Source organism: Pongo pygmaeus, chromosome 19 (genome assembly GCF_028885625.2).
Source record: "Pongo pygmaeus isolate AG05252 chromosome 19, NHGRI_mPonPyg2-v2.0_pri, whole genome shotgun sequence".
In the NCBI taxonomy this organism is placed as follows: domain Eukaryota; kingdom Metazoa; phylum Chordata; class Mammalia; order Primates; family Hominidae; genus Pongo; species Pongo pygmaeus.
The window spans coordinates 95,509,491-95,533,595 of NC_072392.2; the positions used below are offsets into that span (position 1 = coordinate 95,509,491).

General features: G+C 50.1%; 1 protein-coding gene across 2 annotated transcripts; it reads left to right on the plus strand.

The window, feature by feature from the left end:
• The first annotated feature begins 3,898 nt into the window (after window positions 1-3,898).
• LOC134738672 (uncharacterized) lies at window positions 3,899-9,120 on the plus strand. Of its 2 annotated transcripts, XM_063655858.1 has the most exons (4): window positions 3,899-4,602; window positions 5,159-5,228; window positions 7,442-7,584; window positions 8,987-9,120. In XM_063655858.1, exons 1-4 carry the CDS (start codon window positions 4,059-4,061, stop codon window positions 9,043-9,045), a joined length of 816 nt encoding a protein of 271 aa, XP_063511928.1. In that variant the 5' UTR covers window positions 3,899-4,058; the 3' UTR covers window positions 9,046-9,120. The 2 variants fall into 2 exon arrangements, with proteins under 2 accessions (XP_063511928.1, XP_063511929.1); XM_063655859.1 differs by lacking the exon at window positions 5,159-5,228 and having other exon boundaries at window positions 7,480-7,584; window positions 8,114-9,120.
• Window positions 9,121-24,105: the final 14,985 nt, after the last annotated feature.

The window sequence follows — 24,105 nt, forward strand, 5'->3', positions numbered from 1 at the left end:
GTGTGTGAATTACACCCCTGACCACACTGTGTGTGAATTACACCCCTGACCACACTGTGTGTGAATCCCTCCTTTCCTTGTTTCTGTGCCCATTCGAGCTGTAAGCCCCTTTGGAAGAGACTGGGCCTTCACAATTATCATCTCAGCACCAAGCACAGAACCCACCTCAATAAATGGTTAATTTGAGACTTCTGTCTCTCTCTCTCTCTCTTTTTTTTTTTTTTTGAGACAGATTTTCGCTCTTATCCCCCAGGCTGGAGTGCAATGGCACGGATCTCGGCTCACTGCAACCTCTGCCTCCCGGGTTCAAGCGATTCTCCTGCCTCAGCCTCCGAAGTAGCTGGGATTACAGGCGCCTGCCACCACACCCAGCTAATTTTTGTATTTTTAGTAGAGACAGTGTTTCACCATATTGGTCAGGCTGGTTTCAAACTCCTGACCTCACGTGATCCACCCACCTTGGCCTCCCAAAGTGCTGGGATTACAGGCGTGAGCCACCACGCCCAGCCAAGACTTCTCTCTTTTAATTTATATTTATTTATTTATTATTTTTAGAGTCAGGGTCTCACCACATTGCTCCGGCTGGAGTACAGTGGCTACTTACAGGTGCCAGCACAGCACACGGCAACCTCAAATGACTGGTCTCAAGCGATCCTACTGCCTCAGCCTCTTAAATAGCTGAAACTAGAAATATCTTTATTTTTAATGTAAGTATTTAGTGCTATAAATATCCCTCTCAGCTGGGCACAGTGGTTCACACTGGTAATCCCAGTACTTTAGGAGGCTGAAGCGGGAAGATCACTTGAGGCCAGGAGTTCGAGACTAGCCTGAGCAACCTCGAAACCCTGTTTCTAGCAAAAAAAGACAAAAAGCAAGCTAGGTGTGGGGGATATGTTCCTGTAGTCCCAGTTCATCAGGAGGCTGAGGTGGGAGGACTGCTTGAGCCTGGGGAGTCGAGGCTGCAGTGGGCTGTGATTACACCACTACACTCCAGCCTGGGCAACAGAGCAAGACCCTGTCTCAAAAAAATAATATAAAATAAAAATAAAATTTCTTTCTCAGCATTGCCTCAGTTGCATCCCACATATTTTGGTATGCTGTCCTTTAATTCTCATTCAGTTTTGTAGATTTCTTAATTTTCTTTGAGACTTCCTCATTGACATGGATATTTAGAGGTGTATTGTTTAATTTCCAAGTGTTTAGAGATTTTCCTGTAGTCTTTCTACAAGATTTTTTTTTTTAAACAGAGTCTCACTCTCTCACCCAGGCTGAAGTGCAGTGGTGCTATCACCGCTCAACCCCACCCCCAGTCATCAGGCTTGGCCCACAATCCCCAGGCTCAAGCAATTCTCGTGCTTCAGACTCCCAAGTAGTTGGGACTACAGGCATGTGCCACCACACCCGGCTATTTTTTGTAATTTTAGTAGAGCCGGGGTTTCACCATGTTGGCTAGGCTGGTCTCAAACTCCTGACCTCAAGTCATCCACCTGCCTCAGCCTCCCAGAGTGCTGGGATAGCAGGCGTGAGCTACGGCGCCCGGCCTTTCTTTCCCTCGTTTGCTTCAATCATCACATCACTTCTGGCCTCCGTAGTTTCAGATGAGATAATTTGAACTGGTGTCCCTTATAGGTAATGTATTGTTTCTCTGGCTGTTCTCAAGAGCTTTTTTTGTCTTTAGTTTTCAGAAGTTTAATGATGATATCTCGGTGTAGATTTATTTGGCTTATTCTGTTTGAAGTTCAGTTTCCTGAAACTGTAAGCTTATGTCTTTTACCAAATTTGGAAAGTTTTCAGCCATTATTTCTTCAAATACTCCTTCAGCCTCACTCTCTTCTCCTCCTTAGCCCCTATGATGTGAGTGTCAGATTTGTTTGTTATGGTCCCATTGGACTTGGAGGTTCTGTTTATTTCTTATCCATCTGTTTTCTCCCTGTGGTTCAGACTGGGTACTTTGGATTGATCTGTCCCCAAATTCACTGATTCTGTCCTCTGTCATTTCCACTCTACAACTAAGCCCATCAGGGAGTTTTTTAATTTCTGCAATGACATTTTTTAGTTCTGTAATTTCCATTCGGTTCTTTCTAAATACCTACTATTTCTTTGCTGAGAATTTCTATATTTTCATTTGTTTCAAGATAATTTGTAATTGCTTGTTGAATTTTTTATTTTTATGTTTTTTTTATTTTTTATCTATTTTTTTATTATTGCTTTAAAATCCTGGTCACATGGCTGGGCGCAGTGGCTCATGCCTGTAATCCCAGCACTTTGGGAGGCTGAGGAGGGTGGATCACTTGAGGTCAGCAGTTCGAGGCCAGCCTGGCCAACATAGTGAAAGCTTGTCTTTATTAAAAATACAAAAATTAGCCGGGTATGATGGCACATGCCTGTAATCCCAGCTACTCAGGAGGCTGAGGCAGGAGAATTGCTTGAACTCAGGAAGCAGAGGTTGCAGTGGGCTGAGATCGTACCACTGCACTACAGCTTATGTGACAGAGTGAGATTCTGTCTCCAAAAAAAAAAAGAGAGTAAAATCCTGGTCACGTAACTCCAACATCTGATTCATCTCTGGGTTCAGTTGACAGTCTTCCCACTCACATTGTGATTTTCGTAGTTCTTGGTGGGATGAGTGAATTTCACCGTATCCTGGACATTGTGGCTATTACGTGAGGAGACTTCAGGTCCTGTTTACATTTTTTATTTTGGTAGCAGCGGCCCTGCTTAGGTTTAGCACCCAGGTCTTGGGCTACTTTTGGGGGCTATGGTTCCAATGAAAATCTGATTTGCAGAGCCTCTGCCGTGCTATAGAGGTCAGCTCGGCTTGCGTGGTGCTGCTTGAGGAGGCAGAAGGAGCTTTCCCAGGCTGGACGTTCATTGCCTCCAGGTGGGAGAAGGGAGTCTCCCGTTCACAGGGACAGACAGACCTTCTGCTTGTGGTGAGCTTTCTCCCTGCCATCAACGTCTCCCCCTCTCTCTGCTGTGCAGTGATTTTGGGTGGGGAAGCGGAATTTCAGGTCCAGTGAGGAGGAAAGGGTTAACCCTGGCCAATAATTAGCAGGAGGTTGCTGGGCCAACCCCTTTGGTGGTTCTGCCTGGCTTGCTTGGTGGGTTTTTTGTTGTTGACTTTTTTTTTTTTTTAGTTTAACTCCTGTCACCCAGGCTGGAGTGCAATGGTACAACCTTGGCTCATTGCAACCTCCACCTCCCAGGTTCAAGCGGTTCTCCTGCCTCAGCCTCCTGAGTAGCTGGGATCACAGGCACCCACCACCATGCCTGGCTAATTTTTTGTATTTTTAGTAGAGGCGGGGTTTCACCATGTTGGCCAGGCTGGTCTCAAACTCCTGACTTCAGGTGATCCACCCGCCTCAGCCTCCCAAAGTGCTGGGATCACAGGTGTGAGCCACCGTGCCTGGCTTTTTTTTTGTTTTTTGTTTTTGTTTGTTTTTACAGGTCTTACTCTGTTGCCCACGCTGGAGTGCAGTGGTGCGATCATAACTCACTGCAGTCTTGACCTCCTGGGCTCAAGCGATCCTCCCACCTCAGCCTCCTGAGTAGCTGGGACTGTACGCAGGTGCCACTATGCCCAGCTAATTTTTAAGTTTTCTTTGTAGAGACAGGGTCTGCTGGGTTACCCAGGCTGGTATCAAACCCCTGGTCTCAAGAGATCCTCCTGTCTTGAAGCACTGGGATTACAGCTGTGAGCAATCGGGCCCAGCCTTGCCCAGTGTGTTGGGGCGACTTGCCTTTAATCTAGGAGAAAAAGGAACCTACTTGGGCTGCCTTCTCCTGCTAGGTTGGGAGTTGGGAAATGCATGCCTGGGTGGGTCCTGTATTGGGTGGGGGTGAGGGGTGTCGTAATGCCCTGTTGCTAAATATTCCTGACCCAGCCTTGGGGTCCTTAACCAGCTCTCCGGCTCCTTCCACCTCAGGGCCCTCTTAGGGTTGCCTCTTGCATTCTTTCCAGGGCTTAGCAGACAGGAACAGGGAGGGTCGGGTTTAGGCCATCTTACCCAGACCGCAAGTCTCTGAGTGTTTGATTGTTTGTTTGAAGAAAGTGATGAATGCAGGACCTCGAGCCAGGAGGATTTTTCCCGGTGAAAAGCGGAGGGATTGACTCACGCTGGGTTCTGAGTTCCAGGCCCGACTCCAGGGCTCACCAGCTTCTTCCACAACCCATACAACTTGAACGCTTGGTAGCATCTCCATGCAGCAGTGGGCACCCTGGATCCTGGAGGAGCCCAGGCTGCATTTGCCCCTCCATGGTGCATCTCGTAGGATCAACTGGACCCATGAAAGGCACTGGCTGCGGAAAAGCAGCCAACTGCTCCCCAGCGAAGGGGATGGCCGGAAGCGAGGAGAGGGAGAAGCTCCAGCAGAGACCCCAGGAGGAAAAGACCCCACAATGGGGCCACTGGGAACCCATGATGATGGTTACCAATGTGATTGGGGGTTCAGAACGACGGACGTGTGGCCCTGGAGTGGGAAACAGAAAAGCTGAAGGGCGAGACCTAGGAGGTGGCCCCTCACCCTTGTGGACTCCGAAGACCCAACCTTCCTTCCCTGCGCTCCAGCCAGACATTCTCCCTGCCCCTGTGGCCGAGCCTGGTAAGTTCGCAGCAAACAGCGTGGGTGCTTTACAAGCCTCCAGAGGGGTCCATGGGTATTTGGGTAGATTGTTATCCTGCCCCTGGCAGGAGGGCAAGGCCCTTCTTGGGAGCCATAAGCTGGAGAACTAACAGCTCGCAGCTCGGCCACAGGCCTCTGTTCCAGGGGGATCGGCCACTGGCTTCCAGAACCTGTTCAGCCTCCCAGCTCCTTGTTGCCTGGAATCTCCGCCACTGATCAGCGTGTAAACACCTATGTGGGGGACACGGGGGCAGGGAGGTCCAGGAAGGCAACTTTTGGGGGATAGAGTGGGAATAAAGAGGGACCTCAGAGGCCAGTTCTTCCCTCATCCTACTCTATTTCCTCCTGTAACCATGGGAAGTGTCTTTCTGTGCCTGATCCTGTATGGGGTGTGGATGGGGCACACAGATGAATCAGACCCGGCCCCCTCTTTGTGCCAATTCATAAGCACTTCATCCACGGCTCAGCCCTGTAAAAGAGCTCCTCGGGCCCAGGAATGCAATACAGTGAGAACATTTTCCAGTCCTGCCTCCAGGTGACGATTCAGCACACAGGAAGGTGGCCCTGCACAGGGCCAGGCTCCCTCTCAGTTGGCACCTGGCCAGGTGAGGGCTGCTCCTTGTCACAGAATAGGAAGCTGAGGCCTGTGGGGCCTCGTAGGCACACAGCATGGGGCAGCAGACCGGGCCTCCTGACCGAGCGCTGTGAGGCCAATCTTCTTGCCCCCTGCGGAGGCTCAGCCCCTCACCTGCCCTCCAGGCCTGTCCTGCAACCACTCCACCTCTCCTGCTGTGGCCTGTGTGTGTCCCCCAGCTCCTCCTGCTAGGGCCTGTCTGTGGCTCCTGGAAGGTGTGACCCGGGTCACCTGTGGGCAGAGGCCTCACTCCCACCCCCGGCATCTCATGTTGCCATCCAGCTCTGTCCTGCTCTCCCTCCCCCAGTGGGGGTTTAAGCTCCTCGTGGGCTGCCTCCCCGACCCTGGCGCCCTCTGTCTCCACGGAAGCCTGTCATTTCCCAGGCCTGAGTCACCACTGGCTGGTTACAGCCGGGTCAGCGTGCCACCCGGCACGAGGCACAGACATGGGCTACTGGGTCCTGCACCCTGTGGTTAGGAGCTCAGAGGCCTCTTTCTAGGGGACGTTGCCAGTGAATAAGTCTTTTCAGGGCAGAGGCAGGGTGGAGAAGAACCACTCCCCTATTCCCTCACCCTCCCACGCCAGGAATCACTGGGCTCCCTTTGACTAGGGACTTTCCCGGATGCCTGGGATTTTGGATGAAGCTGGAAAGCAGAGAATGCCCATGTGCCTACTCAGTGCAGACAGGGTGCCCGACGTGTCTACTCAGTGCAGACAGCGTGCCTGACGTGTCTAAGTTGGACATCTCAAAAGGTGGCATAAGGTCCCAGCAGAGAGCTGCAGTGGGGTTACGGGTACAGACCGGGAAGCATGCTGCTGCCAGGAACTGAGTTTGGGCTCCCCTACTGAGAAGCTGTGAGACCTCAAGCAGGGGACTTAAGCTCTCTGGGCTTCCGTTTCCTCGTCTGTGAAATGGGTGCTAGAGGAACTGCGATGAGGTGTCAGTGAATCTGCAGCATAAAGCCCAGAGCCAAAGCCACTTGCAAAGGAGAGCTCAAATCAGAGGGGCTTGCTGGAGGCAAGTTTTGAGGAATAGAGATGGGACGTGAAGGGTCTCAAGCCAGGAGAGGGGGCTCCCCGAGCACCCCTGGCAAAGGAGCCTCAGCTGGTGGTTTTCTGAATTCAAGTCCTGGCCCCAGGCAAAAGTGGGGAGCTTTCTTGGGAGGGCTTGGCCACCTCGGCTGGGGCTTGGTGCAGAGAGGCAGCAGTCCTGCCCCTGGAGCCTTCTGAAGGGTGGCTGGAGCCGCCTGGGCAGGTCACCCTCCACATTTCCAGCGTTTCCCAGGGAAGGATGCTCGAAGTTGCCATGCAACACCAGGACGGTAGGTCAGGTGGGAGGCTCAGGAAGGGCTCGCTGCCTGGACGGCATTGAACCATGAGGACCAGCAGCTGGGGTGGGTGGGGCTGCCTGGGGGAGGGGTACCCTGGAGGATGTCCTTTGCAGGGGTTGGGAGAGAGGAGGCATGTATGAGGGTAGAGGGGAGCAAGGAGGTAGAAGAGCTGATCCCTACTGCTGCCCTTGCAGCTTGCCATCAGATGTGAGATGGAAGTTTTGACTTAGACTGGTTTGGTTATTTTAATATGGGACAGCAAGCCTGGATTGGCCAAGATGAGATGGTTCATTTGCTGAAGCTAGATGAACAGCTTTGGGAACTGCCTAAGTTGTTAACGAAAGTGATGAAGGAGGCCCATAGGGTATGAGGGAAGGCCAGAGTGGAATCCATCCCCATCACCTCCTCCAACCCCATCACCTCCTCCATCCCCATCACCTCCTCCATCCCCATCACCTCCTCCATCCCCATCACCTCCTCCATCCCCATCACCTCCTCCATCCCCATCATCTCCTCCATCCCCATCACCTCCTCCATCCCCATCACCTCCTCCATCCCCATCACCTCCTCCATCCTCATCACCACCTCCATTCCCATTACCTCCCCACCTCCTTCATCCGCATCACCTCCTTCATCCCCATTACCTCTTCCATTCTATCACCTCCTCCATCCCCATCATCTCCCCACCTCCTCCATCCCCATCACCTCCTCCATCTTCATCACCTCCTCCATTCCCATCACCTCCTCCATTCCCATCACCTCCTCCATCCCCATAACCTTCTCCACTTCCACATCCTGAGCCACTTCCCCTCAGTTTCATTTCCTGAAACAGCCCTTCCTCACCCTCTCCAGCTTCCTTTCCTCGACCTTACCATGCTCCTTTCTGGAAGGCACCACTCCAAACCGTCTCCTTGGAAAAGCTACTTCAGCCCCAGTGCCTGTCCCTGCCACACCCAACGTTCATGTCTGGAAAAGAGTTGCTCTTTATTCAGCACGTGAGTTCCTGACCCCCAGATAAGGGCCAGTGCAGCCGGGGAGGAAGCATTAGTGCTGCCAGGTGGAAGGTGGACGGCGCCTGGATCCAGACCCAGCAGCGCTCATGGGGCCAGGCCTGGTGCTGGTTCTTTCTCAGTCCTTGATGCCACCTTGCAAGGTGGGGATTGTCCTCCCATCTGGCCATGAAGAGCTGAAGCAGAGAGGTGCAGTCGCCCATCTGCGCTCACTGGTCAGTGAGTCGCTGCGTCCCCAGAGGCCCCTGGGCAGGGTGGGCGCCTCTGCAGGTGCCCGCACAGGGGCTTTCTCCTTCACTGACCACACTGAGCCTTTGATCTGAAATAATGAAAGCCCCTGAGTCACTGGTCCTTTCCGAGCCAGTGTGTGGCCCACAGCAGGGAGCTGCCTGTCCCGAGTTCGGGGGGTTTCTTTGGCTTACGCGGATACTGTATGTGAGTGTTGGCAGAGCAGCGTGAGCCTCGGCCTGCAAACTCAGGACGGCAACAAGCCCATCGCCTTGGCATCTTCCAGGCGGACCCTCAGCCTGCTAAGTGGACAGGAAACCATCTGTCATTTAGGGTTCCTGCTCCCAACTCCCCCCAACAGCTGTCACCACCACCGTGGTTGTGCAAAGGTCCCAGGCCTTTCAGAGTGGGCCCTGATCACTGTCCATCCTGGCCAGGTCTGCCGAAACAAACATGGTCACAATCTCATGGTACTTTCTGCCTCGTGGCTTTGTGTCCACACTGGAGAGACTAGGACCCGATCCTGGGCCTCCTCCCACGGGCGCCATACGGCTATTCCCCTCAGAGATGCACCAGGCCAGCCCCACTGCCCTCAGGACCAACCTCCAACTTCTCCTCGGCTTGGGATCTCCGGTTTCTCTCTTTGTCAAGGCACCCTGATATGGTTCAGCTCTGTTCCCACCCAAATCTCATCTCGATTTGTATCCCCACGTGTCAAGGGAGGGACCTGTAATCCCCACGTGTCGAGGGAGGGAGGTGATTTGATTATGGGGTGGTTGGTTTCCTCCATGCTGTTCTCAGGACAGTGAGTGAGTGAGTTCTCATGACATCTGGCGGTTTTATAAGTGTTTGGCAAGTTCCTTCGCTCACTCTTCTCTCTCCTGCCGCCTTGTGAATGAGGTATTTGCTTCCCCTTCGCCTTCCCCCATGATTGTAAGTTTCCTGAGGCCTTCCCAGCCATGCAGAACTGTGAGTCAATTCAACCTCTTTCCTGGCCGGGCGCAGTGGCTCATGCCTGTAATCCCAGCACTTTGGCCCAGGCAGGTGGATCGCTTGAGGTCAGGAGTTCGAGACCAGCCTGGACAACGTAGCAAAACCCCATCTCTACTAAAAATACAAAAAATTAGCTGAGCGTGGTGGTGGGTGCCTGTAATTCCAGCTACTCAGGAGGCTGAGGCAGGAGAATCAGTGGAACCCAGAATACGGAGGTTGCGGTGAGCCAAGATCATGCCATTGCATTCTAGCCTGGGCAACAAGAGGGAAACTCCATCTCAAAAAAATAAATAAATAAAACAAAAATAAAAACAAAAGACCTTTTTCCATTATTAATTACCCAGTCTCAGGGAATTTCTTTATAGCAGCATGACAATGGACTAAGACACACCCCTCCCTCATCCACCATGTGCAGCTGGCGAGCACAGCTCTCCTCAAGAGACAGGAGGTACCCATGTCTCACATCAGCCTCTGCCCTGTGCCCTGCACAAAATCTCTGACATCTTAGAATAGGGCCTGGGAAAATATGGAGAGAGTATGAATAAATCAGAATCTTGAGAATCATCCCCGTGCAGGGGCCTTCTGCAGCCAGGTGGCCCCTGGGGGCTATGGGTGTCCCCTGGAGGGAGCAAGGGAACGGTCTGCCTTGGGGACAGTAAGGCAGTGCAGTTATGGGACTGCCAAAGTTGGTCTCTTCTAGGCTCTTCAGCCTCTGGTAGGTTCCCGTGTTTGTAGGGGCTGCTCAGAGGGACCGTAGCTGGGGTAGAGCGAGATGCCCCAGGAACAATGACCTCCAGCTGTCGCAGCTGTTAAATGGACATTTATGAAAACAAACCACCAGTGCCACCAGGAGCCATGACTGTCCCTTCTTTCTATTCTGCAGGAGCGTGCATCACCTGTGAGCTTTGGATCACCAAGACTGTGGGTCCTGACCCATTATTCATGCATTTGTAGAATTTCCTGGGGGCCACAGAAACTGGCCTGAGGACCATACTTGCCAATCCTCAGTGCCCAGAGAAAGAGGTGAACAAGTAATCCTACTCCTTTTATTTTTTTTGAGATGGAATCTCGCTCTGTCACCTAGGCTGGTGTGTGGTAGCATGGTCTCACCACAACCTCTGCCTCCCAGGTTCTAGTGATTCTCCTGCCTCAGCCTCCCGAGTAGCTGGGACTACAGGCACCCACCACCACACCCAGCTAATTTTTGAATTTTTAGTAGAGATGGGGTTTCACCATGTTGGCCAGGCTGGTCTCAAACTCCTGACCTCAAGTGATCTGCCCGCCTCGGCCTCCCAAAGTGCTGGGATTACAGGTGTGAGCCACCGCACCCGGCCTGTTTCATCTATATTGTTCTTTGCCACACTCAGTGACATCAGCCAACTAACTTATTCTCTCTTCAATGTATCCAGCCAACTACATTCTGTCTGTTGGCTTCTTAATTTCAATAATCACACCTTTTGCACACAGACCACAACACGGTGAAAAATTTAAAATATAAATACTAAAATGTAAAGCTTTTTTTTTTTTTTTTTTTGAGAAAGGGTCTCACTCTGTCACCCAGGCTGAAGTGCAGTCGCACAATCATAGCTCACTACAACCTCAAACTTCTGGGATCCAGTGATTCTCCTGCCTCAGCCTCCCAAGTAGCTGAGACTACAGGTATGCATCAACCACACCCAGCTAATTTTAAATTTTTTTTGTAGAGATGAGGTCTCACTTTGTTACCCAGGTTGATCTCAAACTCCTGGGCTCAAGCAATCTGCTCACCTTGACCTCCCAAAGTGCTTGGAATACAGGTGTAAGCCACCATGCCTGGCCCATGAAAAACATTTTTTAGAAAAAGAATATAAAAAAATTTTAGAAGAAGGAAGAAGAAACTAAAACAAAAATAAATAAAAATCATACCTTTAACTTCCAGGATTTCTCACTGATTATTTTTCACGACCACCTGTTCTTATTTAAGCCAGTTTTTTTTGGTTTTTGTGTTTTTTTTTTAGACGGAGTGTCACTCTGTTGCCCAGGCTAGAGTCCAGTGGTGTGACCTCGGCTCACTGCAACCTCTGCCTCCCAGGTTCAAGCAGTTCTCCTGCCTCAGCCTCCCAAGTAGCTCGGACTACAGGCGAGCGCCACCACACCCGGCTAATTTTTTATATTTTTAGTAAAGACGGGGTTTCACCATATTGACCAGGCTGGTCTTGAACTGCTGACCTCGTGATCTGCCTTTCTTGGCCTCCCAAAGTGCTGGGATTACAGGCGTGACCCACCGCACCTGGCCTTAAGCCAGTTTTGGTTTTACAACTTCTTGTTTTCTTTGATGATCCTAAACATTTTAATTTGAAATCATTTTCAGATTCTTCTGTTATTTCCATTTCACCTGCAGTGATTTAAGGGTTGATTTGCTTAATTGTCTTTATTAGCAGCAGCTTTGCCATGTGGTTGGGGTGAGGTGTGTAGGTTTGTCTTGGGTAAATGCCTCTCTCATTTCAGTCAATCTCTCTCTCTCTTTCTTCCTCTTCCTATTCCTCTAATTCTCTTTCTAATTCTCTTTCTCTCTTTCTCTTTCTCCTCTCTTTCCCTCTCTCTCCCCCACTCTCTCTCCCAAATGGTGAGGTCGTGTGTTGTTGGCTCAGAGTTCCCACCTCCCGGGGGCTACTGGGGATTTTGCTGTCCAGGTGCTGAGTCCCTGGGTGCCAGGGCTCTGAGGCCATGGCTGCTTTCTCCCCTCTCCAGGTACACACCTGGGAAGCCCTGTCCCCACCCCTATGCATGGCTCCAGTGCCCTGCCTCATTTTTAGTATCTGTTACATGGAGATGGTTATCTTACTTTTTAAAAAATTATGGCTATATCTTTTAATTTTTTCTTTTTAAAGTTTATCTGTCTTTGCTATACAGGATGACTTGAAAAATGAACTTAAAATGCCATCTTTTTAACGCTTTAAATGTTTTCTTTTATTGTGAGCCCATTAAAAATAGAAAAGCAGTGTAAATTTTTAGTTTTTTGGAATGTAATGGGTTTGGAGGTTAATTTTTAAAAATAAGGCCTCATCAAACAAACCCAAATGTGAGTTCAGCTGAGTGTTTTTTTTCCCCACAGTGGGGAGGCCCTGCCAGCTTCATGCAGGCCACAAATAATAAATTACTGTTCCCGGCCGGGTGCGGTGGCTCACACCTGTAATCCCAGCACTTTCGGAGGCCGAGGTGGATGGATCACCTGAGGTCAGGAGTTCAAGACCAGCCTGTCCAATATGGTGAAACCCCATCTCTACTAAAAATACAAAAATTAGGCAGGTGCAATGGTGTGCGCCTGTAGTCCCGGCTACTCGGGAGGCTGAGGCAGGATTGCTTGAACCCGGGAGGTGGAGGTTGCAGTGAGCCAAGATTACGCCACTGCACTCCAGACTGGGCGACAGGGCAACACTGTCTAAAAAAAAAAAAAAAAAGAAAAATTGTTCCCATTTAAAAGTTGGAGGTAATGAAATTTCCTTGCAAGATAAATGCTATCAGTTTCTCTCTATTGGAAGCCTGCTTGCTAATTGAAGTTAATTGCTAATTTTTGATACACTATTTTGCTGAATTATAACATTGACACAGAAAAATGCACACATTATAAGTGTGCAACCTGAACATTCACATGTGGACACACCCATGTAGCCTCTGCTCAAAAGTCTCGAACAACTCTGGCGTGGGGTGGGGCGGGGCCATTAACTCCACTTCATGGGTAACGAAACAAAATATCAGATAAGTCATGTGATTTTTTTCCCCCAAGGTTCTCAGCTAGGAAGAGACATGCAGGCCGGGGCGCAGTAGCTCGCGCCTGTAATCCCAGCACTTTAGGAGGCTGAGGCGGGCGGATCACCTGAGGTTGGAAGTTCAAGACCAGCCTGACCAACATGGAGAAACCCCATCTCTACTAAAAAAAAATACAAAAATTAGCCAGGTGTAGTGGCCCATGCTTGTAATCCCAGCTACTCGTGAGGCTGAGGCAGGAGAATCGCTTGAATGCGGGAGGTGGAGGTTGCATTGAGGCGAAATCGCGCCATTGCACTCCAGCCTGGGCAACAAGAGCGAAACTCTGTCTCAAAAAAAAAAAAAAAAAGGAAGAGACATGCAGGGAGGGTCACAGGCCAGATCTGCAGCCCCACATTCCCACATTCAAGAAGTGGCTCTGAGTCCCTGCTGCAGCCAGGGGAGGGGCTGAGAAGGTGGGAAGTGCCAGCTCTGGGCAACTGAGCACAAAACACTGAAGTCAGTCAGATGGGCCCAGGAGGGATGAGGGGGCGGGGCTTGGGGGGGGGCGGTGGCAGGGCTGGAGAGTGTGTATGGCTGGTCTGGCCCTGACCCTGGTGTTGGAACAGTCATCTTAGCTCCCCAGGCTTTGGAATTGGGATTTTGAGATCCAGTATCTTTTTTTTTTCCCAAAACTGGAGGCCTTTAGTGGGGTCATTAAGTTTTTATGTGACCAAAAAGACATGTATTTCTAAAGACACACACTACTTGCTATTGCCATGTTTTATTTCCTTATTTATAAAAATTTTCAGCCGGGCGCAGTGGCTCATCCCTGTAATCCGAGCACTTTGGGAGGCCGAGGCAGGTGGATTGCCTGAGGTCAGGAATTTGAGACCAGCCTGGCCAACATGGAAAATACAAAAAAAAAAAAAAAATTAGCTGGACATGGTGGCACATGCCTGTAATCCCAGCTGCTCAGGAGGCTGAGGGAGGATAATCACTTGAACCTGGGAGGCGGAGGTTGCAGTGAACCGAGATCACGCCATTGCATTCCAGCCTGGGCAACAAGAGTGAAACTCCTTCTCAAAAAAAAAATTCAGGCCAGGTGCGGTGGCTCATGCCTGTAATCCCAGTACTTTGGGAGGCTGAGGCAGGAAGATTGCTTGAGGCCAGGAGTTGGAGACCAGCCTGGGCAACATAACAAGGCCTCATCTTTACTAAAGAATAAATAAATACAATTAGTCAGGTGTGTTGGTGCACACCTGTAGTGCCAGCTACTCGGGAGGTTGAGGTGGCAGGATTGCTTGAACCCAGGAGGTCATGGCTGTAGTGAGCCACGGTGGCACTGCTGTTCTCCAGCCTGGGCGACAGAGTGAGACCCTGTCTCAAAAAACAAAAAAATTTTCAGTGGCCAGTTACTAGATAGCATTGTTTTATTTTTTGAGGACACTTTCTCTGTCTCTCTCTCTGTCTCTTACACACACACACACACACACACACACACACACACACACGAAGAAAAAAAAAAACAGAATGAAGACCAGTCCTTTGAACACCTTCAGCTTCACAAAACAACCTCTTTGCATTGTCTTCTTTTATTTCCTTTTGCCTTGGACAGGTGAGAACTTGTCACAGGCTGGCCTCGGCCCTCAGCCTTCTGTCTGGGAGCCCCAGTGGCTGGGAGCGGGGGAGGGATCAGCAGTCATCTCTTTTAGGGCTAATTGTGTAGGTCGGGTTGGCGGGAGATATGGGAGTGGTGGTGGTGAAGCCACTGGGTTTCCAGACTTAGGAAGTAAAACTACAGGCTACGCAGTTACACCTGAATTTCAGATAAACAATCATTTCTTTTACTGTAAATATGTCCCAAATATTTTATACTAACAAATTATTTGCTGCTTATCTGAAGTTCAAGTCTAACTGGGCGGCCTGTATTTTATCAGGCAATCCTCGCCAAAAGACACTTTCGAGGAGCTTTGGGACTGAGCAGAGTGTGCTAAGGAGACCTGAGATGATGCCCGTGGGCGCCGTGTGGCCGAGTGACTCTCGTCTCCTGACTCTGCTCCCTGTGACCCGAGCCACCTGCAGCTGCAGCCCCTGTGGGCCCAGAGCCCGTTTTGCAACACCTCCACCAGTGCCGCTTGGCAGGCCCTGTATTTATTTATGTTTTTAATGAAAGCAAATTAAGATTCACTTACTCTTGAGAGCTGTGCTACGATTGCTCTTGTGATAAGTGGAGACACCTGGCTTTTCTCTAACTGGCCGGTTGCCTGTGAGAGAGGCCTGCGTGGAGTTCAGTTTCCCAGGCTGGTCCCGCGGTGGCTTTTCAATCCGTCACCAAATCTTCATCAGGCGTCTCTGCACACAGCACTGAGGGAAGCCCTGGCGTCCAGGCTATAGTCAGGCTCCCTGCCCTCCGTCACTCACCATCTACCTGGGGGTGCAGTCGCGCCCCAGGAAGACAAGAGTGAAACAATAGGTATATTATCCCCAACCCCACCCATGGCATGGGCATTGCTGTCCCCCACAGAGCAGATAAGAAAACTGGGGCTCAGACGTTGAAGGACCGTGTTGAAGAGCACAGAGCTGGTTTGTAGCAGAAGTGGAATTTCCACCTTGATCTCTGGGTTCCCTCTACCAGACCCACGGTTCTCAGCCCAGGGAGCACTGAAAAAGCTCCAGGCCCAGAGATTCTGTTTAATTGTTCTGGGGTGGGTACTTTTTAAAGTTCCTGAAGATTTCAATGTGCAGAGAGACCTGGGCCTCCCTCCATAATTGAGACAAGTGCATGGTCTGGCTGTTCAGAGGAGGCAGCCCCACGGCAGGAGAAGCCCCTCCCCACTGAGGACAGATCAGAGTCCGCGGAAAGAACATGCCAGGGACTGGATGGCCTGAGCAGCGCGGAGTGGGAACGCACGAGGGATGCTAGGGCAGTGACTGGCCCCTCCTGCAGGTCCGGAGGGCTCATGAGGTGAGTAAGAGGGAAAGCTGAGATTAAGGTGAGATTCTAGGCCGGGCGTGGTGGCTCACACCTGTAATCCCAGCACTTCGGGAGGCCGAGGCGGGTGGATCACCTGAGGTCAGGAGTTTGAGACCAACCTGGCCAACATGGTGAAACCCCGTCTCTACTAAAAATACAAAAATTAGCCGGGTGTGGTGGCGCATGCCTGTGGTCCCAGCTACTCAGGCGGCTGAGGCAGGAGAATTGCTTGAATCCGGGAGGCAGAGGTTGCAGTGAGCTGAGATCGTGCCACTGCACTCCCGTCTGGGCAACAAAAGCAAAACTCCATCTCAGAAAAAAAAAAAAAAAAAAAAAAAAGATGAGATTCTAGATGGAAGCTAGAGGATGAGATTCTAGATGGAAGCTAGAGGATGAGATTCTAGATGGGAGCTAGAGGATGAGATTCTAGATGGAAGCTAGAGGATGAGATTCTAGATGGAAGCTAGAGGATGAGATTCTAGATGGAAGCTAGAGGATGAGATTCTAGATGGAAGCTAGAGGATGAGATTCTAGATGGGAGCTAGAGGGTGAGATTCTAGATGGAAGCTAGAGGGTGAGATTCTAGATGGGAGCTAGAGGGTGAGATTCTAGATGGAAGCTAGAGGGTGAGATTCTAGATGGGAGCTAGAGGGTGAGATTCTAGATGGGAGCTAGAGGGTGAGATTCTAGATGGGAGCTAGAGGGTGAGACTCTAGATGGGAGCTAGAGGATGAGATTCTAGATGGGAGCTAGAGGATGAGAGTCTAGATGGAAGCTAGAGGATGAGATTCTAGATGGAAGCTAGAGGATGAGATTCTAGATGGGAGCTAGATGGGAGCTAGATGGGAGCTTGCCTCGGGCTTTTCTGTTGATGTTTCTCAGGGACCCCCTCTTCGCCTGGAGCAAAAGGCACAGATGAAGTGTCAGGGAGGACGCCAGTCCCATGCCTTCCTCTCACCCTGGAGTGGCAGTTTCCTCACAGAAAGCCCATCCTGGCTCCTCCCCCTGCAAGGAGGGATGTGGAGGGACAGAGGAGCAGCAGGCAAGGCCAGCAGGAGGTGACACAGGCAGGGAGGACCAGGCCGAGGTTGGGAGGAGTCTACATTTGGCACTGGGGTTGGACACCTGGCTGACCTCTAGTGTGTGGCCTTGCGGTGGCTGGTCCACCCCCATCCCACAGTGCCCATGTTCCCCAAAGCGTGTCCCATGGAACCTGCAAGGTACCTTGTGATGAAAAGGTTCTGGGGTCAACACGTTTGGGAAATGCTGCATGCCCTAGCCCTTATGGAGACCCACAGCCCCCAAGAGACTCCTACAGGCTCTGAGAAATCTAGCAATGAAGAGAAGCCTGTGAAGGTTTGTTTCACGTTCAACCGTTGCCACTTTGTGACCTCAGAGCCCTCTTTTCTGTATGACAATGACACCTATGCACATGATGGAGGGCACCCTGCAGCAGGCAGGAGCAACACAAGGGGCGCGGCTGCTCCAGGCTCCCCCCGTGGAATGATTCGCTAAAGAAGGTGGGAAGCGGGGGTGTCTCTAGCATCTGTGGTCCCCAAGTTAATCAGGAAGAGCCGTGCCCTGCTCAGGCTGCTGGTGAGGGAGGGAAGCGCCTTCTCCAAGGATGCGCTTTGCGCTTGTCATGAATCCAGGATGCGGGCGCTCTTCAGGGGAGCCCAGCAGCTGACAGAAGCCTGGTGTGGAGGACCAGGAGCGCCTGAACCTCAGGGCTTGAGGCTGAGCCCTGGCTCGCCTGGTCTGGGGGGAAGCTCAGGCCTCTGTGGGCCTCAGTTACTGACAGGCCCAGAACCCTGCCTCGTGGGGAGGGAATCAGTGTGTGTGAGCTGCGTGATCTCAGACTCTGCATCATATATTCTATAGAATGCAGGAGTACGTGGAAACTGCACATCAGGAGTGGATGGCGAAAGACTGCTTGAAAATTGGCTACAGACCAAACCACTCAAATCCAGAAACAAACCGAAACTTGCTTTAGGTCCTAATAACAGTGAGTTTACTTGTAAAAGCTTTCATTAATTTAAGATAAAACAAAAGACCCTTTAAAATATAATAACACTGGTCAGGCACAGTGGCTCACACCTGTAATCCCAGCACTTTGGAAGGCCGAGGCAGGTGGATCATCTGAGATCAGGAGTTCAAGACCAGCCTGACCAACATGTTGAAACTCCATCTCTTTGTTTCTTTTTTCTTTTTTTGCCTCAGCCTCCTGAGTAGCTGAGATTACAGGTGCCCACCACCAGGCCCAGCTAATTTTGTTTTTGTTTTTGTTTTGAGAGAGGCTCGCTGTGTCGCCCAGGCTGGAGTGCAATGGTGCGATCTTGGCTCACTGCAACCTCTGCCTCCCGGGTTCAAGTGATTCTCCTGCCTCAGCCTCCCAAGTAGCTGGAATTACAGGCACGTGCCACCAGGCCCGGCTAATTTTTGTATTTTTAGTAGAGACGGGGTTTCAGCATGTTGGTCAGGCTGGTCTCGAACTCCTGACCTCGCAATCCACACGCCTCGGCCTCCCAAAGTGCTGGGATTACAGGCATGAGCTACTGCGCCTGGCTAATTTTTGTATTTTTAGTAGAGATGAGGTTTCATCATGTTGGCCAGGCTGGTCTCGAACTCCTGACCTCAGGTGATCCACCCTCCTTGGCCTCCCAAAGTGCTAGGATTACAGGCATGAGCCACCGTGCCCAGCCTGAAATCCCATCTCTACTAATAATACAAAATTTGCCAGGTGTGGTGGCGCATGCCTGTAATCCCAGCTACTTGGGAGACTGAGGCAGGAGAATCACGTGAACCCGATATATATAGTTTATATGTATTATAACACTGAGATAGGCACAGTGGCTCATGACTGTAATCCCAACACTTTGGGAGGCCAGAGTGGGAGGATGGCTTGAGCCCAGGAGTTTGAGACCAGCCTGGGCAATAAAGTGAGACCCCGTGTCTACAGAAAATTTGCAAATTACCCAGATGTGGTGGCGGGCACCTATAGTCCCAGCTACTCACGAGGCTGAGGGTGGAGGATCACTTAAGCCCAGGAGGTCGAGGCTGCAGTGAGCTATAATCATACTACTGCACTCCAGCCTAGGAGACAGAGCAAGACCCTGTTTAAAAAAATAAATAAATAAAATAATATACTAACATTGATTTCAAAAAAAGTGTCTATGGATAAAAATATAATGGATATAATATATTCATCACACATGATATGTTCCTGAACATATCAGTGTATATCATGTATATCTTTTTTTTTTCCAAAATGTGAAAGTAAAATAAGTTTATTATAGAAAATATGGAAAACAGAGAAAAATACAATGAAGAAAATAAGTCACATTTGGTGTATTGCCTTCCTGTATTTTTATGTTTTACATTTATTATGTTTTGTGTTTCTGTTTTCTACAAGAACAAAATCTGGCCAGGCACAGTGGCTCACACCTGTAATCCCAGCACTTTGGGAGGCCAAGGTGGGTAGATCACTTGAAGTCAGGAGTTTGAGACCAGCCTGGCCAACATGGTGAAACCCTGCCTCTACTAAAAATACAAAAATTAGCCGGGCCTGGTGGCACGTGCCTGTAATTCCAGCTACTCGGGAGGCTGAGGCAGGAGAATCTCTCGAACCCGAGAGGCAGAGTTTGCAGTGAGTTGAAATCATGCCACTGCACTCCAACCTGGGAGACAGAGTGAAACTGTGTCTCAAAAAAAAATAAAAAATAAAAAAGTAAAATATTTATTTACATATAGTACCTGTAGCCTTCATTTAAAAAATATTTTATTTTATTTTATTAGAGACGGAGTCTTGCTCTGTTGCCTGGGCTGGAGTGCAGTGGTACAATCTCAGCTCACTGCAAACTCTGCCTCCCAGATTCACGCAATCCTTTAGCCTCAGCCTCCGGAGAAGCTGGGATTACAGGTCCGTGCCACCACGCCTGACTAATTTTTGTATATTTTTGTAGAGACGTGGTTTTACCATGTTGGCCAGGGTGGTCTTGAACTCCTGACCTCAGGCAATCTGCCTGCCGCAGCCTCCCAAAGTGCTGGGATTATAGATGTGAGCCACCGCGCCCAGCCTTAAAAAGTAATTTATTAAAGTGAAATTCACATAACACAAAATGAACCATTTGAAAATGAACAACTCAGGAGCCTTTAGTTCATTCACAATGTTGTGCAACCACCACCTCTGCCTGTTCCGAGATGGTTCCTGTAGCCTTCATTTACGCTCATTACAGTTGAGCACACTCTCCCACCCAATCAGAGAACTTTTATTTATTTAACTCTCAACCTAGTATTGAAGACTTGCTTGTTTTAAATTTCTTGGTCTTGTAAATAGGGCTCCTACAGACATCCTTGTGCATACCTTTGGTCGGACTGTCTATTTCCTGACGGCAGGGCCCTGGGCAATCTCGTCCCACAGCTCAGTTCCCACCTCTACCTGGATGACTCACAGAGTTATATTTCCAGCAGAGACTCTGCCTCTGCACACCCACCCATATATCCCAGCGCCCACCTGATAGTTCCCCTTGGATGCATTGAACACAAGACACGACACGCCCAGAGCCAGCCCGTCCTCTCTCGCTCTTTCCTCTCTCTGCAAGGTACCACCTGCCATCCTGCTGCTGCTCCCGCCAGAATCCTGATTCATCCCTGACAACTTGTGCACCAGCTCAGCCTCCAGATGCAGCCCAACCCCAGGTCTGGGTGATTTTATCTTTGGAATTTTGCTCAAATACATTCCCATCTCTCCCTTTCCCCAACCTAGGTCCAAGCCAGCATTTCCTCTTGCCTGAAGCACAACCTAGACTCCTAACTGGACTCTGGTCCGTCTGGTCACTCCACATCTCACTGAGAACCAAGATTGCAAAATGCAGATTAGATCGCCTAGCCCTGCTTCCCTCTCAGACCTTTCTCTGACTTCCTACTCCTCTTAATATAAAAATCCAATTCCTTAATGTGTCTACAAGGCCTGGTTCTTCCACTATGTCTCCAGCCTCTCTGGGCTCTGACCTCCAGGGCCCTCTTCCCATTCCTTGTGTGGACCATATTCCTTGCAGCCACAGGACCTTTGCACAGGCCGTTCTCCGCCAGCAACCTCAGCCCTCTGTTTTTCCTGGTTAATCCTTGCTCATCATCCCATCTCAACCTGGTCTTCCATGCCCTCCACCAGGGGAGAGTCCCAGCTGTCTCCTTGCACCTACTTACCCTTTACTGCTACCGTCATTTTATTTGGATTATATGATTTGATCAACATCTGTTCTCCCTACCAACATATAAGCACTGCATACCACTCGTTATTTATTTATTGAGACGGAGTCTCCCTCTGTCGTCCAGGATGGAGTGCAGTGGCATGTTCTCCGCTTCCTGCAACCTCCGCCTCCTGGGTTCAAGGGATTCTCCTGTCTCCACCTCCCAAGTAGCTGGGATTACAGGCCCCCGACACCATGCCTAGCTAATTTTTGTATTTTTTAGTAGAGATGGGGTTTCACCATGTTGGCCAGGCTAGTCTTGAATTCCTGATCTCAGCTCTTGTCATTTTATTTGGATTTATTCTATGATCACTTGATCAACATCTGTTTTCTCTACCAAAGTATAAGCACCCCATCCTGGGGCCCATAATGAGTAATCAAGAAATATCTCTTGAGGCTGGGCGTGGTGGCTCATGGCTGTAATCCCAACACTTTGGGAGGTCGAGGTGGGTGGATCACTTGAGGTCAGGAGTTCAAGACCAGCCTGGCCAACATGGTGAAACCCCGTCTCTATTAAAAATACAAAAAAATGAGCCGGGTGTGGTGGTGCACACTTGTAGTCCCAGGTACTAGGGAGGCTGAGACATGAGAACTGCTTGAACCTGGGAGGGGGAGGTTGCAGCGAGCCAAGATGGCAGCACTACACTCCAGCCTGGGTGATAGAGTGAGACTCTTGTCTCAAAAAAAAAAAAAAGAATAGAAAAATATATGTTGAATCAGCAAATGAAAAAGCAATGTAATTACCAGGACAAAGCACATGGGCATTTGGAAAGCTCTGGAGGATATTTCCAGAGTGCTTTCAGGAAGGGTGGTAGCACGGAACACTCGCACCAGGCATATGGGAGTCTCTGCGTAGCCACGCCTTTACCGTAAATTTCACACATGCAGCAAAGCTTCAGTCATCTAACAAGTGCAAGCCCCCGGGCCAGCCATAAAGTGAGAGTACAGTCAGCAGCAGACGCTGAGCCAAGCAGGCAGAGAGCAGCTGACTGAGTCAAAGATGAAAAGGTGGCCGCAGACCTGGCGTGTCTGGGCCCCTCTGGAGCCAGAAGACAGGAACCATCTCCCTGGTTGCCTGTTAAAGCCACGTCTAATCATTTAGGCCTGGAAGTCTGGGGAAGCGGCAGAGGAAAGGACTGGAAAGAAGTTGATGGAAGAGGCTGAGCACAGTGGCTCACACCTGTAATCCCAGCATTTTGGGAGGCTGAGGCGAGCAGATCACAAGGTCAGGAGTTCAAGACCAGCCTGGCCAATATCGTGAAACCCCGTGTCTACTAAAAAAAAATACAAAAATTAGCTGGGCGTGGCGGCACGCGCCTGTAGTCCCAGCTACTTGGGAGGCTGAGGCAGAAGACTTGGTTGAACCTGGGAGGCGGAGGTTGCAGTGAGTTGAGATCATGCCACTGCACTCCAGCCTGGGTGACAGAGTGAGACTCTGTCTCAAAAAAAAAATTGACAGAAGAGAGAGAAGAAAAGGCAGGCAGAGGTAGCAGAGCTCAGAGACAGAGGCAGGTGTCAGAGGCAGTGGCGGGCTCAGGAGGTCTCAGATCTGCTGCCAATGTGAGAAGGTCTGCTCTGGGGACCATCTGGGGCTCATCAGCTCACACTTCTGGCACTGGGGCTGGGAAGATTCGAAGATCAGGACTGCTGACCAGGGCACCTACTTGGGGCTTCCCCATGGTGGGTTGATTCTAAGATGACTGCAGTCATCCTTGTCTCCTGGTACTCATGGCCTCTGTAGCTCCTTTCTAAGCAACAGAATATACCTCTGTGCCACAAGCAGGTTGCAAGAGATTCTCATTTTCCTCTTGGCAGCAGACTCCCTTCCTTGTTGGCTTTGATAGGCCGAGTGGCTATGTTGGGAAGGCCTACACAGGAGGAGCCCAGTTCTAGCTGGCTAAGAACTCAGGTGCTCTGTCTTTGAGCTGCCTTTTTATTTTTATTTACTTTTATTTTTTTATTTTTGAGATAAGGTCTTGCTCTGTCACTCAGGCTGAAGTGCAGTGGTACAATCACAGCTCACTGCAGCCTCAACCTCCTTCCCACCTCCGCCTCCTGGGCAGCTGGGACTACAGGCATACATCACTGTGCCTGGCTAACTTTAAATTTTGTGTAGAGACAGTGTCTCACTATGTTGCCCAGGCTAGTGTCAAACTTCTGAGCTCAGGCTATCCTCCTGCCTCAGCCTCCCAAAATGCTGGGATTACAGGTGTGAGCCACTGTACCTGGCCCTTCAAGACTTAAAGAAATGAAATTCTGCACCAGGCATGGTGCCTCATGCCTGTAATCCCAGCACTTTGGGAGGCCGAGGCAGGTGGATCAGCTGAGTTCAGGAATTTGAGAGCACGCTGGCCAACATGGTGAAACCCCATATCTACTAAAAATGCAAAAATTAGCCAGGTCTGGTGGCAGGCGCCTGTAGTCCCAGCTACTCGGGAGGCTGAGGCAGGAGAATCGCTCGAACCTGGGAGGCGGAGGTCACAGTGAGCTGAGATCATGCGGCTGAACTCCAGCCTGGGTGACAGAGTGAGGATCTGTCTCAAAAACAAAACAAAACAAAAAACCCAATTTGGGAGCTTCCTAGGTACTAATCTAAAATTCATTCCAGCCAGGCGCAGTGGCTGACGCCTGTAATCCCAGCCCTTTGGGAGGCCTAGACGGGCGGATCACCTGAGGTCAGGAGTTCGAGACCAGCCTGACCAACATGGAGAAACCCCGTCTCTACTAAAAATACAAAATTAGCCGGGTGTGGTGGCGCATGCCTGTAATCCCAGCTACTCGGGAGGCTAAGGCAGGAGAATCGGTTGAACCTGGGAGGCAGAGGTTGCGGTGAGCCAAGATTGCGCCATTGCACTCCAGCCTGGGCAACAAGAGTGAAACTCCGTCTCAAAAAACAAAATAAATAAAAATAAAATTCATTCCATTAGACAAAAAACCTCCCTCACAAAACTTAAAAAAAAGAATAGATGTTTTCTTTTGGAGCAACTGTACGTTAACATTAACATCTTGCATTAATGTGGTACATTTGTTACAATCGATGAGCCAACATGAATACATTATTAGCTAAGATCCACTGTTTACAGTCGGCTTTACTCTGCGTTCTACACGACATGGGTCTTGCCCAATGAATAATGTCAGGCATCCACCATTACAGCATCATATAGAATAGTTTCACTGCCCCACAAATCCCTTGCACACCATCCATTCCTTCCTCCTTCCCTCACACCAGCCCCTGATTACTGTTTTCATAGCTTTGCCGTTTCCAGAATATGGTCTGGTTGGAATGATACAGTATGCAGCCTTTATCACGTTGGCTTCTTTCCCTTAGCACCA

Bases quoted from the DNA above. Each gene is read 5' to 3' on its own strand.
- LOC134738672 (XM_063655858.1), top strand. From the start codon at position 4,059: ATGCAGGACCTCGAGCCAGGAGGATTTTTCCCGGTGAAAAGCGGAGGG. The intron at 5,229-7,441 runs GTGAGGGCTGCT...CACCCTCTCCAG, and splicing joins CTCAGTTGGCACCTGGCCAG to CTTCCTTTCCTCGACCTTAC. The intron at 7,585-8,986 runs GTGAGTTCCTGA...CTGTAATTCCAG, and splicing joins AGTTGCTCTTTATTCAGCAC to CTACTCAGGAGGCTGAGGCA.